Source organism: Convolutriloba macropyga, unplaced genomic scaffold (genome assembly GCF_964194025.1).
Source record: "Convolutriloba macropyga unplaced genomic scaffold, txConMacr16.3 SCAFFOLD_500, whole genome shotgun sequence".
NCBI classification, from domain to species: Eukaryota; Metazoa; Xenacoelomorpha; order Acoela; family Convolutidae; genus Convolutriloba; species Convolutriloba macropyga.
In genome coordinates this window covers 96460-108157 of record NW_027452431.1, presented here as the reverse complement: position 1 = coordinate 108157, position 11698 = coordinate 96460, and the positions used below count along the sequence as shown (strand labels likewise).

Genomic DNA, 11698 nt, shown 5'->3' with positions numbered 1-11698 from the left:
TAGCAGCCGGATTTCTAAGAATACATGAAATCTCTCTTTGGCAATAACTTAACAAAATTATTGGCTTATTGTGAGTAAGTAAGCCCAAGGTTAAAAAATTGTGGGGATTTGCAAATTTCTTAATGTCACAATGCAGTTTGTTGAACAAAGTACTATCTTCATTAATGATAATCTATTTTATTGAAGCTATGTCTTTCAAGTAATTCTACAGATATTTTGTGTCTTTCCCATTATAGCCCCCCATGAAATTATAGCCCCCCATTATGGTATCATTACCATGATTTGAGAGCTATAGGTTATCTGACCACTAAGCTGGGGGGGGGGGGGGCTATAATGGGAAAGACCCGATTTTTTATCATTAAATTTTCGGACAATTGCTTCAATTATAGTTGAAACAGATTCTGTATACATTAGGTCTTCACTTCGACTTTCATGCGAAAAATCCCAATTGATCGGTTCTAATTATTTTTAACATTTTACAGGACAACATTTTGTTCTTGTCAGAAATTATTTATGTTCCTCATGTTTCTGAGCTCAACTTGGATGGTGGATATGAATATGAAGCTTCTGTGAAAACTGATAGTGTAGTCATCATGTTTTGTTTTGTGTTGGAGATTCGATTAGAACGCTTAGTCCACTGGGCAATAACAATGTCAAAATTGATTTTTTTTCTTCTGAGTTTAGGCAGTAAATATTAAATTCTCCCATCATTGTTTTTGACTAAATGTGAAAACAGAGTCAATTTTTCGGACCAAATGCTCTAAATATAAGTCAGTAATTTTCTTATCAGGGTTTTAGTTGATGTTGATTAAACATGTTTATTGTTATGCCAGTCAGAAAATATGAATTTCATCAAACGAGAGTCTGAGCTATAGTTTTTTTTTGCACTATTTGACTTTCACTTGGTTTCAATTGTTTGTAACTGTGGAAATTACTCTCCCCAAATTTTGGCTATAGTTGTGGTAACCTCGATTAAAGGAACATTTTCCGCTAACTATATGCCATAAATGGCGTTACCGTGTCAGTGAATCAAACTTTAGATTTAAAAAAATGATTGTATTTTGGATACTTTCATTCAGAAAGTGAATTATTTGTTTATTCTTTTTCTAATAAAGCTTTGGCACATTCAATGAGCTTAAAAATAGCTCGCTCAATTTTTTTATCCACTAAAATCACTGTTACTTGAACTCTCATGCTTGACACCTATTTTTCCAACTATTATTAATTTAAGAAATACCTTTTCGATGCTTTTGACGATGGAGATTTTCTTAACTGATGAGTAAAAACGTGTATGTAATAGGTTTTCGGCCTGAACAAATATTCGGCCACAAAATCACGTGCTCAGATGAAATCATCAGAAATGTGCTCATTTTGAAAAATTCTGTGACTTGTTTTTTCTTCTACAAATTTTGATGCTGTTTACGCTTGTTTAAACGACAAATATAAGAGTACGCAAAAAACGATGAGCCCTCAATTTTTTCAACCACTTATAGTAAAAGATTACTAATTGTTCCTCATTGTTTCCGAAAATTTCAAAAAATAAATATTCCTCTTTCGAAAGTTTTTTTCCTTATGTCTCTTCCTATTTCGTTATTTACTTTTCCTAATAGTTTGGCCATTAGAGGACATTTTGGTGGACAACTTTTTGAGTTATAGAGTCATCTAGGCAAAAATGTGTTTTAAAAAAGTTTTCAAAGAGAATTTGCTTAACCGGATAATTTCTTCAGCAAGCTTTTTTTAGGAAAACTCCTCAATACGATTCTGTGTCCACATGATAGAAGTGAACTTGAAAGCAGTCTTCTGAAATGAAGTTCGTAAGCCAAACAATATTTCTCTTGTTACTGAGAGCTGGCCACATTGAGAGTCTGGTGTGTCCGGAAAACATGGAAAAGATAGATAAGATTGGAGATCATTTGTGCTATGGAATGATACCCACTGCAAATGGAACCATGTCATTTGATGATGCTGGACCCTCTTGTGAGAAGAGCTTCACAGAAGGGGTCAAAGTGGTTCAGCCTCATACTCGTGAACAACTGCAGGGAAGCACAGTCCGCTTTTTAAATGCTCAGTCAACTAATTCATTTGAAGTGTTTTTCAAAAGAAATTAATTGCACCGTAAAAAGAAATAAAAATTGAAGAACAAAATTAAATTGCGGTTCGAAATTTGCTATTAATTGTTTCATACGCGATGGTTTTTTCTTGACTTTGCCTCCTAATTTTCGAAAAAGATGGTATTGTTAATTTTATTTTCTAAAATGATCTCGGTAAAAGAAAAACAAGACAAAGAGGAAACAAAAGCAAGAATTTTTGCCACATTTAGCAGATCTTTTCAACCCTGATACCTTTCTATGTATAAATTTTTACAACCTATTACGGCTTTAATTTTCTAAGCGTTACCCTATTCCAGCAGAACGAATAAAAGCGACGTAAGAAATAATCAGAATATTTGGTGCTTCAAGTAAAAAAACCGTCGGAAGAATCGGTTTGTTTAGCATGTTTTTCTTCAAACGAAAGAAGTCATCGATATGTTCGGCATGGGACGAAAAAAAGCTTCGCTATGTTCAGTATCATAGAAACGGTAAGTTTGGTAATAAAACTTAAGAAGTGTTTGGTATGTTCAGTTTTAAAACAAAGAAAGTTGTCCTTTTTTGGTTTCTTAGATGCGGTATGTTAAGATTTAAAAGTAAGAAAAGACCGATACGGTTTTAAAACGTAAAAAATTGTCGATCAGCTCCGTTTCTCACAATCAGTAAGTTTGGTGTTTATGCGAACGAAGATTGGGTATGTTTGGTTTGAAACAACAAGAATCGCCGATTTTCTCTGAATTAAAATTTGTTATTGATTTTTTATTTATTATCTAGTCAAATGTCATGATAGCTCTTTATTCGCAGTCCTACTTCTTAAAAAATATATATCTTCGAAAAATGCTTGACTTTTTTCCATTGCTCAATACTAATTGCAAAACTATAGCTTATCTAGATGAAAAAAATGAATTGTTTGTTTTTGATGTTATGAATTTAACACTAGCCGATTCATGATATGATCTTCTGAAATCAAGTACAATGGTCATAAATTCAAAGTATTTAATTGCTTGTTTGGAGAACTCGTAGTTGAAATCATTTCTAAGTTCAATCAATTCTCAGAAAGTTTTCTAGTGATCAGCCTTGTGCGCACAAATCACCATGGTGCCCACGCAATTCAGTATTTGCCTTTTGTTTGTTCCCTGGAACCCTCACAATTGGGTCTTCAAAATTTAGTCATCATCAACCCACAAAATCGGGTTGAGCGGAAGAAATGAGCATTGTCCCCACTCATTGATTGACAAACAAGTTCGCGCGCAGCAATAACTGGACAACTAAAATGGGGTGAGCCAGGACTGTAAATTAAACATTGCGGGACTGAGGGTGTTGTCGCACGAATGAGTCTCATAACAGGGGGTCTCTGGCGATCAGCATTGTGGCTGAACATCTCATTAAAGTCATTGAAACTCCTTGAGATAACCGATTGTAGGCAATTGATAAACCAGGTGGTTGCAAGTTTCGGTTATCGGAAAGCAAGGTTATACCTTTCAAAATTTTTCGAACCAAAACTGAGAAGCCCCCAAAAGATTCAAACGCGAGTGGTACAAGCTGTGTACCTATTTTGGCACATTTTTGGGCATATTGTTCACATTTCCTATCTTCGGCATTTGTCAGAGCAAGACCACACCTCCTCGCCGCATCTGATATTAGACTGGGCTGCAGTGGGGAAGTTATGGTTACACCTAAAGCAGATTGTTCTCCCGCTGACCTGCTGGGCAAGCATATGTATCCTGGCATTGAATTATTATCCGGAAGTAAATTTTTCTGTTTGCAGACGGGTGCTATCTTTGCGGTCGAGCAAGCAGCAAATATTCTATCCCTCGCTCGATCGTGCCGCGAAATCATATCCTCCCGACCACGACAGCTTAAAGCGTGATCACCCAGCTTGTCCAGTCTACCGTTTTGACAGTAAGGGAGTTTTCATTCTTCAATGTATAAGGGAACAACAATACGATACTTCATTGCGGCTCTGAATTCATTTGGCTGAAGGTGAAGGCCCAGACAAGGGATTGGGGGTGCGAGAAGCCAGGCAGCAGATTGGGGCAAGGTAAGTGAAAGCACACAAGCTTTCTCCCAATTTGAATTCTAATTACCAGGAAGGTCAAAATAACAGCATCGTCAAGTGCCTACTCAGTCTTTTGTTGCATATATTGGATAATTTCCAGATTCTTAATTTCTTCTACTGTTTCTTCTACTGAAAATTTGGTTGTCTGTTATTTTCTCAGCGGTTATTTGTTCTACTAAGGAATCTGCCTGCGATACCGATCCAACAAACGCCACTTTCAATTGGTCAACTGCTTGTCTAAATCCAAAGTCAGTTTTGCCTACTGGTAGACAAGCCTGCTTCCAAGCGTTGTCACTTATAACGGTGCCTAACATATTCTCAAACGTTGTTCTCTGAAGGTTGTCAAATTCCTGCAAAGTATCAAAGGATTCGTCAGATGGAGTGCTGCATTGCAGGGAATATACCATCTCTGATGGCACCTAGACAGCTTCGAAGAATTTCAGGTGCATAATGTGGGTCGTCTAGATATGCCAGGTTGTCGAGCAGTTTTTCTATTTTGCTGACTTTTTTCCTCAAAGATGTGGCAACAAAGATGGGGTTGCCGATTGCAGCGTCCAAGATCTCAATTCCTTCTTTGCTATTTCTCTTTACTTTGTTATCTATAGCGTTCAGATCAAGGGGTGACCAAAGCTCACATTTTTTTTATTCTGAGCACTAAACCGCATATTTCACCCAAATTTCTCAACAAAGTCAATGCTGTGCAAGGTTGTTGGTGGGTACCAACAAGTATGCCATCATCTCAATACCAATTATGCTGTACTAGATTTGACAATTTTGTTTCAATTTCTTTAAAGATTGGCCACAAAGCTAGTGAAAACAAAAGCGCCCCCAAAGGATCCCCCTTTTTGAACTCCCAATTGGCTACTTAAATATGTGTTGTTAAAAAGCAAATGACTGTGTTGTGAGTAGCAAAAAGCCGCAAAAGCAGCAACACTAGGTAAGAAATTTGTGACTGCTTCCAAAACCTTGCTTCTTTTTACGGAATTGAAGGCATTTTTGAAATGAATTTGCAATATTCCGGAACTTTTCGATTTTTGCGGTTTTTCAAAGGAAATTCTTGTTGCCTGTACTATGCCCTAAGCACCACATTTGATAGTACTCACAATTATTTTGTGTTAATGATCGGCAGCTTCTGAATTTGCTTCACGAGCTATGCATTTAGCAATAAGACGTCGAATGACTTCCCCAACAATAGGATGGACTCCACTTTTCAACATTTTTAATGAAGTTAGTGTTGCACTACATATTATACGAGCAATGAACTCAGAAAGCTGACCCCTGTTGACTGATTTGACGAATTTTGTTAAACTAGTGATTGCTCGCTTTTATTGATCAAGGGCACCGCAGTTTACTGCATGCAGCAGATGCTCGGGATACATTTCTGACGGCCCAGCTGCAGTAAAATTGGAGAACAACTCAGTTTGGAAAAATACTGATGCCGCGTCAAAATGATATACGTTCTTGTTAGCATCTTGTTCAAATTAATGATCAGGTTCCTTTTCTTTAAGCTGGAGCTTTTTGGGTTCATTCAACGTTGCATTATTGTCAGGTGCGACACCGTCAGAAGACAAAACTTTCGCTGCCCTCCCGAACTGCCCTAAAGGCAAAAAGATTTCGCACGGCTTGCTAAAGCATCTATTGACTCATTTCTAGTTTTGCTTGACTGCTTCATTGAGGGCGCCTTGTACCAGAGTGCAGCATAATCACCTGATTTCCATCGCTCAAATCTTCTCAACAACTGTTTCTCTTGCTGCTGCTTGTGCTTCTAACCCCCATGTTTACAGGCACGTAGAACACATTTGCTAACTGCAAAGAATTTTTTCCAATTTTCTAACCGTGTGAAATTGATTAAGCGTGTGAAATTTAAGCATCGATAACGGATGTTGGTAATTCTGACCATCTCACCCGAAACTTTACAGGAAAGAACCTTAGGGTAGGGATGTGGTTACTGTTGATGGTTTCGAGATCTGGGAGTTCCTTTAGAATTATATCCGTTGCTGCTAAATTTGCTGAACCCGCATATCCGCTTCGCTAAATCGCTTCGTATCATTTTCACTTGAGACAGTAAAGGCGTAAATTGCGAGTAGGCCAACATTGATTTGAAGCACATAATCTTATCGAAGTTCGCTCCCTACTGGTTATATCTAATTTTAGTTTTTCCAAGATTATGTTCGATAACAGATATCTATTGCAATTTATCGATTTTGTCGGGGTAGAAAAGTGTTCTTTTGGGGGGTACGTGAAAGCGGGAAGTGATGACATCAATTATTAAACTATTCAATTGCTGGGTCAATCACGAATATAAATTGCCTTGTTTTGCGCCCTGACTAAGCTCTGTAGTATTGTCAGTCTCAGCTAACAAACCCTTCTTGCTTTTTCTAGGTTTCGTAACTGTTTTATCTGATTAACTTTGAATGCGCAATTGCCTACTGAGTTTTTTATCCCTCCAGATAACAAAACAAGAGCGGGGGTCGTTTTGGTTAGATCTCACCTGTTTGAGGTCCACATAAGCTGCTGAAGAACCACTACATAATCGATTTGCTCACGTGCACAGTGCTTCTGATATGATAACAGCCAAAAAACAGTTGGTGGCGGGATCAATCTAGGGTGTTCAAGACTCGGTGTAAAATTTGTTTCTATGTTCGTCTTGCTTGCCGAAATCGAGAGCGCAACCCAAACGTGAGTCTTTTCTTTCTTAGTTTCTTGTGGTGTGGTATGAAACCAAAAATACCAACGATTTCTTACGTTTGATCCCCAACATACCAAAGATTTGCAAATTTTGCATAAATTGGCCAAATTCAACGTAGACTGTCTTTTTTGGTGTAAATTGTTCCTCCTCACCGCAAAATTATTTCAATTTTTTCTAGTTTAAATTAGAACCAATTTTTTTCATAATTTTGATTTTATTTTCTCATTTCCATATAACGAGCAGTAGTCGATTTTCTCGTGATAATAACAATGATCGTTTATGAACCAAGAATTTCTAATTGTAAATTTGATTTTTTTAAAAAAAAGTTTGATTTACAGGCTTTGATCACGTGGGCTGTGGGCAAGGGTCTTCCTGTCGGGGGAGACGAGGCTGGCTTCTGGCTCAATTACCAGAGAGAGGAGAACACGACGCAGACAGCCAGCAATGCCACTCAGCAGGACCAGAAAACTGTCCGGAATCGCAACCGGAGTCTCTTCAAAGCTGGGTATGTTCATTCACGTTAGTTTTGTAAATTTTTTTGATTTATTAAAAAATTTAAATAAAGGAAATCTTGCATCACAGCCGATCATTGTTTTTATTAGTTCAGTTCGAACCAACCTTGGAATTACTCTGAATTACTCTCGCTACCTTCTATAAAAAAACTTTTCAGTTGTTTCTGTTCTCGATCCCAAACACATACGATACGACATAAAACTTTATGAATCAATTCTATCCCACTCATGACATTGCCGTCGAGAAGTTGTTATCAGCAAGAACTCAGCAAGGTGCAAAGCTGATTTTTTGAATAGCTTCAAGAGGACCCAGGTTCATTGTGGCACAGCTAAAAATTTGATTATTAATGTAAGAATTGCGGTGAATTCGGTAAAACAGCTAGCAGAAATGCGGTTTCTAGCCTTAAATGCGATGAATGCGGTCAAAACTACAATCATTGCTAAAAACCGCTAAGTTTGAATGCTAAAAATACATCTTTATATTATTTTCATATTTTTCAAAACATCCAACAGAAAATATTACAAAAAATCTAACAGGAAACGTGTCTGGAAATAGAATATTCCCTCCAAAAATTGCAATTCATTGCTTATAAATCGTGGGTGATTCTCATTTCAGTTATGAACAAAGCTAAAGAACTAAAATGAGTTGTGTCGTAATGAAAGAAGAAGTGCAAATTGCTTCAATTGAAGAGACTCCCTTTTGAATCCTACTAAATGCAGAGACGTTTTTTTAAAAAAATTTGTTAAGTGCAGTGAGAGAGTCTTCATTTGCCAAATTGCCAACTATAAACAAAATCACTGATAAATTCATCCTAATTCTTACAAGAACTCCCCAATTTCTGGTTGTCCATCTCTAAATTTAAGGTTTCCTTTCGGTGAATATATTGTTTAAATCGTTTACATTATTTTAATCATTTACATTATCTTAAAAACTTTTTCATTTACATTTCGCGAAGTCAGGACAATTTACTAAATTGTAATTTACCCAATGCCTTTATACTCATTGCCATTATAACCATTTGTCATTATGCCCAATGCATTTTCATATTGTCGTTCAATGATTTTACTACAATTTAGCTGTCGCTATTACAAGTATGTTTTAACGCTCTTAACGGCCATGGCATTTTCAGGAGATTATATATTCTGGAAACATCGAAAAACTCTCGAAAGAATGAATATGAACGAACAAACTCTTGCGAACGCACGAAATTCTGGTAAACGCACGAAAGACTGGTTATAATCGCTCGAAATTCTGGTGAACGCACGAAAGACTAGACATAATTGCCCAAAAGTCTGGCGAACACACGAAAGTCAGGTGAACGCACGAAAGTGTGGCGAATGGACGAAAGTCTGAACATGACCGCACAAAAGACTGTTGAACGCACGAAATTCTGGACATAAACGCACCGAAGTCTAGTGAAAGCACAAAAATCTAGACATAGACACTTTCGGTCTGGACGGTCTGGACATACTGGTTTCCGTCTACTTCAACCCGGGAATATTGCAAACGATGCAATTTTTGTTTTTAATATTTAAGATTTCAACCTGTTTCTTTTTTGCCGTTGTGGAATATGGTATTTTTTCACCAATATTCATGTGAGCAAGTAATTACACGTTTTGGTGTGTCGCATCGCATTCTGAGTCGGAAAATTATATTATACAGTTACAGTTTCAAAAAAATGTCAACTAAGGATGAAGCGAATGTCAAAGGCTTCTTTCAGATGCAAACTAAAGAGAGGAAAAATACTTCTGTCTAAGAATAATACTGCGAAAATCAAGTTGACGAATTATATTGAGTGTTGGTCAATTTGCTGTACCTAATTGAGACATAATTTTTTTTCTTTGGGAAAACAAAAGTCATTGGTATTGATTCCAGTCACTGCAATAAAAAAACAAGGAGACGACTCGTGCAAGTAATAGCCATTTTACATTACTATGTAAAAAATAACACATGAGCCTGTGGGGGGGGGGGGGGGGGGTAAGGGCATAAAAGTTGCCCCCTAAGCTGGGGGCAGAGACAGTATAGATTCGGTTAAATATGGCGGGAGTTTGATAGTGTTAACTTCTGTAGAGCAATGTGAAATATAAGTTTTTTTGATCTTCTGAATTTGGTCCTCTGAGGTCAATTAGCTTCAGTTTTTTAAATATTCCGTTGTTTGTTTGACTATTTGAATTAGAGATATTTTGTAAGATTCAATAGCCCATTCAACTATTTGCACTTTCTTAGGCAACAACAAGAGTCTTTTTAAAATTTTAATCTTTTTTCTTTCCACTTCGATCTACGGAAATCCGGTATCAATAAGATTTATGTGGCTATTTTTTTCTTTAAATTTCACCTTTTTTTCTATAGGGACATTGACTCTGACCAGTCGATGCCAGAGTACCTGTGGCGCTCAGACTGGCAACCCAATGGGAGGGGGGCAGACGAGAAATGTGTTGCTCAGAAGAGTCCCTCAGTGGGGGGAGATTGGATGCTAGGAGTTGACGACTACAACTGCAACGGATCCCAACTCCATTACGTCATATGCCAATTCAGTGACCTTTGAAAAATAAAACGAACTTAATGCGAGAACATACGTTGTTAAAACAACTTTGAAATACATTCAGTTGGTTAATCTAAAGTCATGAACAAACAAGATGAATTAATTTTTCAGTGTGACTTTCTCATTTTCTTGATTGGTACATTGTTTTTCCTAAAAATTCGTTTAGTTAGTTTCGTTAAATTAAAAAGAACAAGGAAGCAGGAGGGTGGTTCCGACATACCACTCGCAAGAACAATCAGAAGGCTGGCACTCTTCAAATATTTAGACGACGATGAGCAATAAAATGATGATAATTTACGCATAGTACCCCCGGATACATTACATGAGGAAGTTAGAACATGAATTTTTGTTAATTGCTGTTTAACGATGCTGTTTACATTGGGAAAGAAACGATCAGAAAAAAACCTAGCATGTGAAATCTTTGTCTTCTTGAATGACTGATTTTCGTAAAATTTTATTTTGCTTAGTATTGAAAATTTGTAAGCAATTTGAACTCAAGTTGTATTAAAATAACCGTAGGAAATATCAATAACAACAGTAAAGAATAAAATTTCAACGGTCCTCATTTTTGTTGTATATCACACTTAATCAACTGTTCAAAATTTCAAGTTTGAAGATGCGTGGTGGTTAAAAACTCGAGGAGTTCAATTTTTCAAGAAAAATTAGGATTGGTGTGTTGTCATTTTGCAGTTTTAGGGAATAATTTTACGCAAAATAGGTGATGTAAAAAGTTTAGACAAAGTGAGTGTTCATCGAGGAAACAAAAAATCGATCTATGTTTCTGCTAACAACGAACGAAAAGGAAGTGCTTGAAGTCAGTCAAGAAAATATGCCAAAATACAGTAAAGACTATAGGGATCTGAACTATCTTTTTGTAAAATCAGTAGCAGGTTCAACGGCCCACTATTTTTCCAAATACATAAACAAATTTCTTCGGGAAGGCATATTTCCAGTCTCAGTGAAAATGTTCAGTTATATATCTCCACCAGGCTGTTGAAAAACGTGAATTCAATAATTTCAAGCTAAATTCTCTGGTATCGACTCTTGGGAACAAATGATAAAAAAGTGTTTCGTATTTGAATTTCTAATTATTTTCATGACTTTGACATTTTAAATAACAAACATTTTTGGGAAAAGACAACTGTGGACAAAGTTAGCAACTTAGTTGAGTTCATACGAACCTGACAACACTCCGTTACTAAACGCATTTTTGCACATTTTAAGATGTAAATAAAGCTTTCGACACTATTTCAGAAAAAAATGCTTCGGAAAATTGAATTGTATGGGTTAAGAGGTACTACATTTGATTTGAACACTGAAGAAAGCGAGACCCTAAATATCAACAATCAGAACGACAAGAGTGATGAACGGAAGTATCAATGAAAGGAAAACCCCTTCAAAAACAAATTTCTTTATATTTTTTGGCTCATTAATTTTTCGAAAGAAAACTCGAAACACGCAGAAAATATATTGATACAATTTTGTGGTTTTTCTATACACTGAGAACAAATTTGACTAACAACCAGTTGATCACATTATTCATAAAGTTTTTAAACCAGTGGCACCTTACGGAATTCCTCAACTCACTTGTTTAATTCGTGGCTGAAATTAAGTTTCTTTTCCATCATAAATCTTGAAATTTTGAGATCGTTGTCAAATCTGGCCTTCCTTGTTTTTCACAATCGTTTTGTTTTTGGTTTCCACTGCATGACTTTGTTTTATTATGAAAAATTTCTTCCAATTTTGAGAAGCCTTAGAAACGAACTTATGGTCTAATTGTAACCTCTTTGGTGCTCTGCTTTTCATAA

The 11698-nt window shown here is 36.5% G+C and overlaps 1 protein-coding gene across 1 annotated transcript; it reads left to right on the top strand.

The window, feature by feature from the left end:
* Positions 1–2557: 2557 nt before the first annotated feature.
* LOC142357481 (uncharacterized) lies at positions 2558–10006 on the top strand. The gene is made up of 3 exons (XM_075409095.1): positions 2558–2578; positions 7174–7340; positions 9698–10006. Exons 1-3 carry the CDS (start codon positions 2558–2560, stop codon positions 9891–9893), a joined length of 384 nt encoding a protein of 127 aa, XP_075265210.1. The 3' UTR covers positions 9894–10006.
* The last annotated feature ends 1692 nt before the right edge of the window (positions 10007–11698 follow it).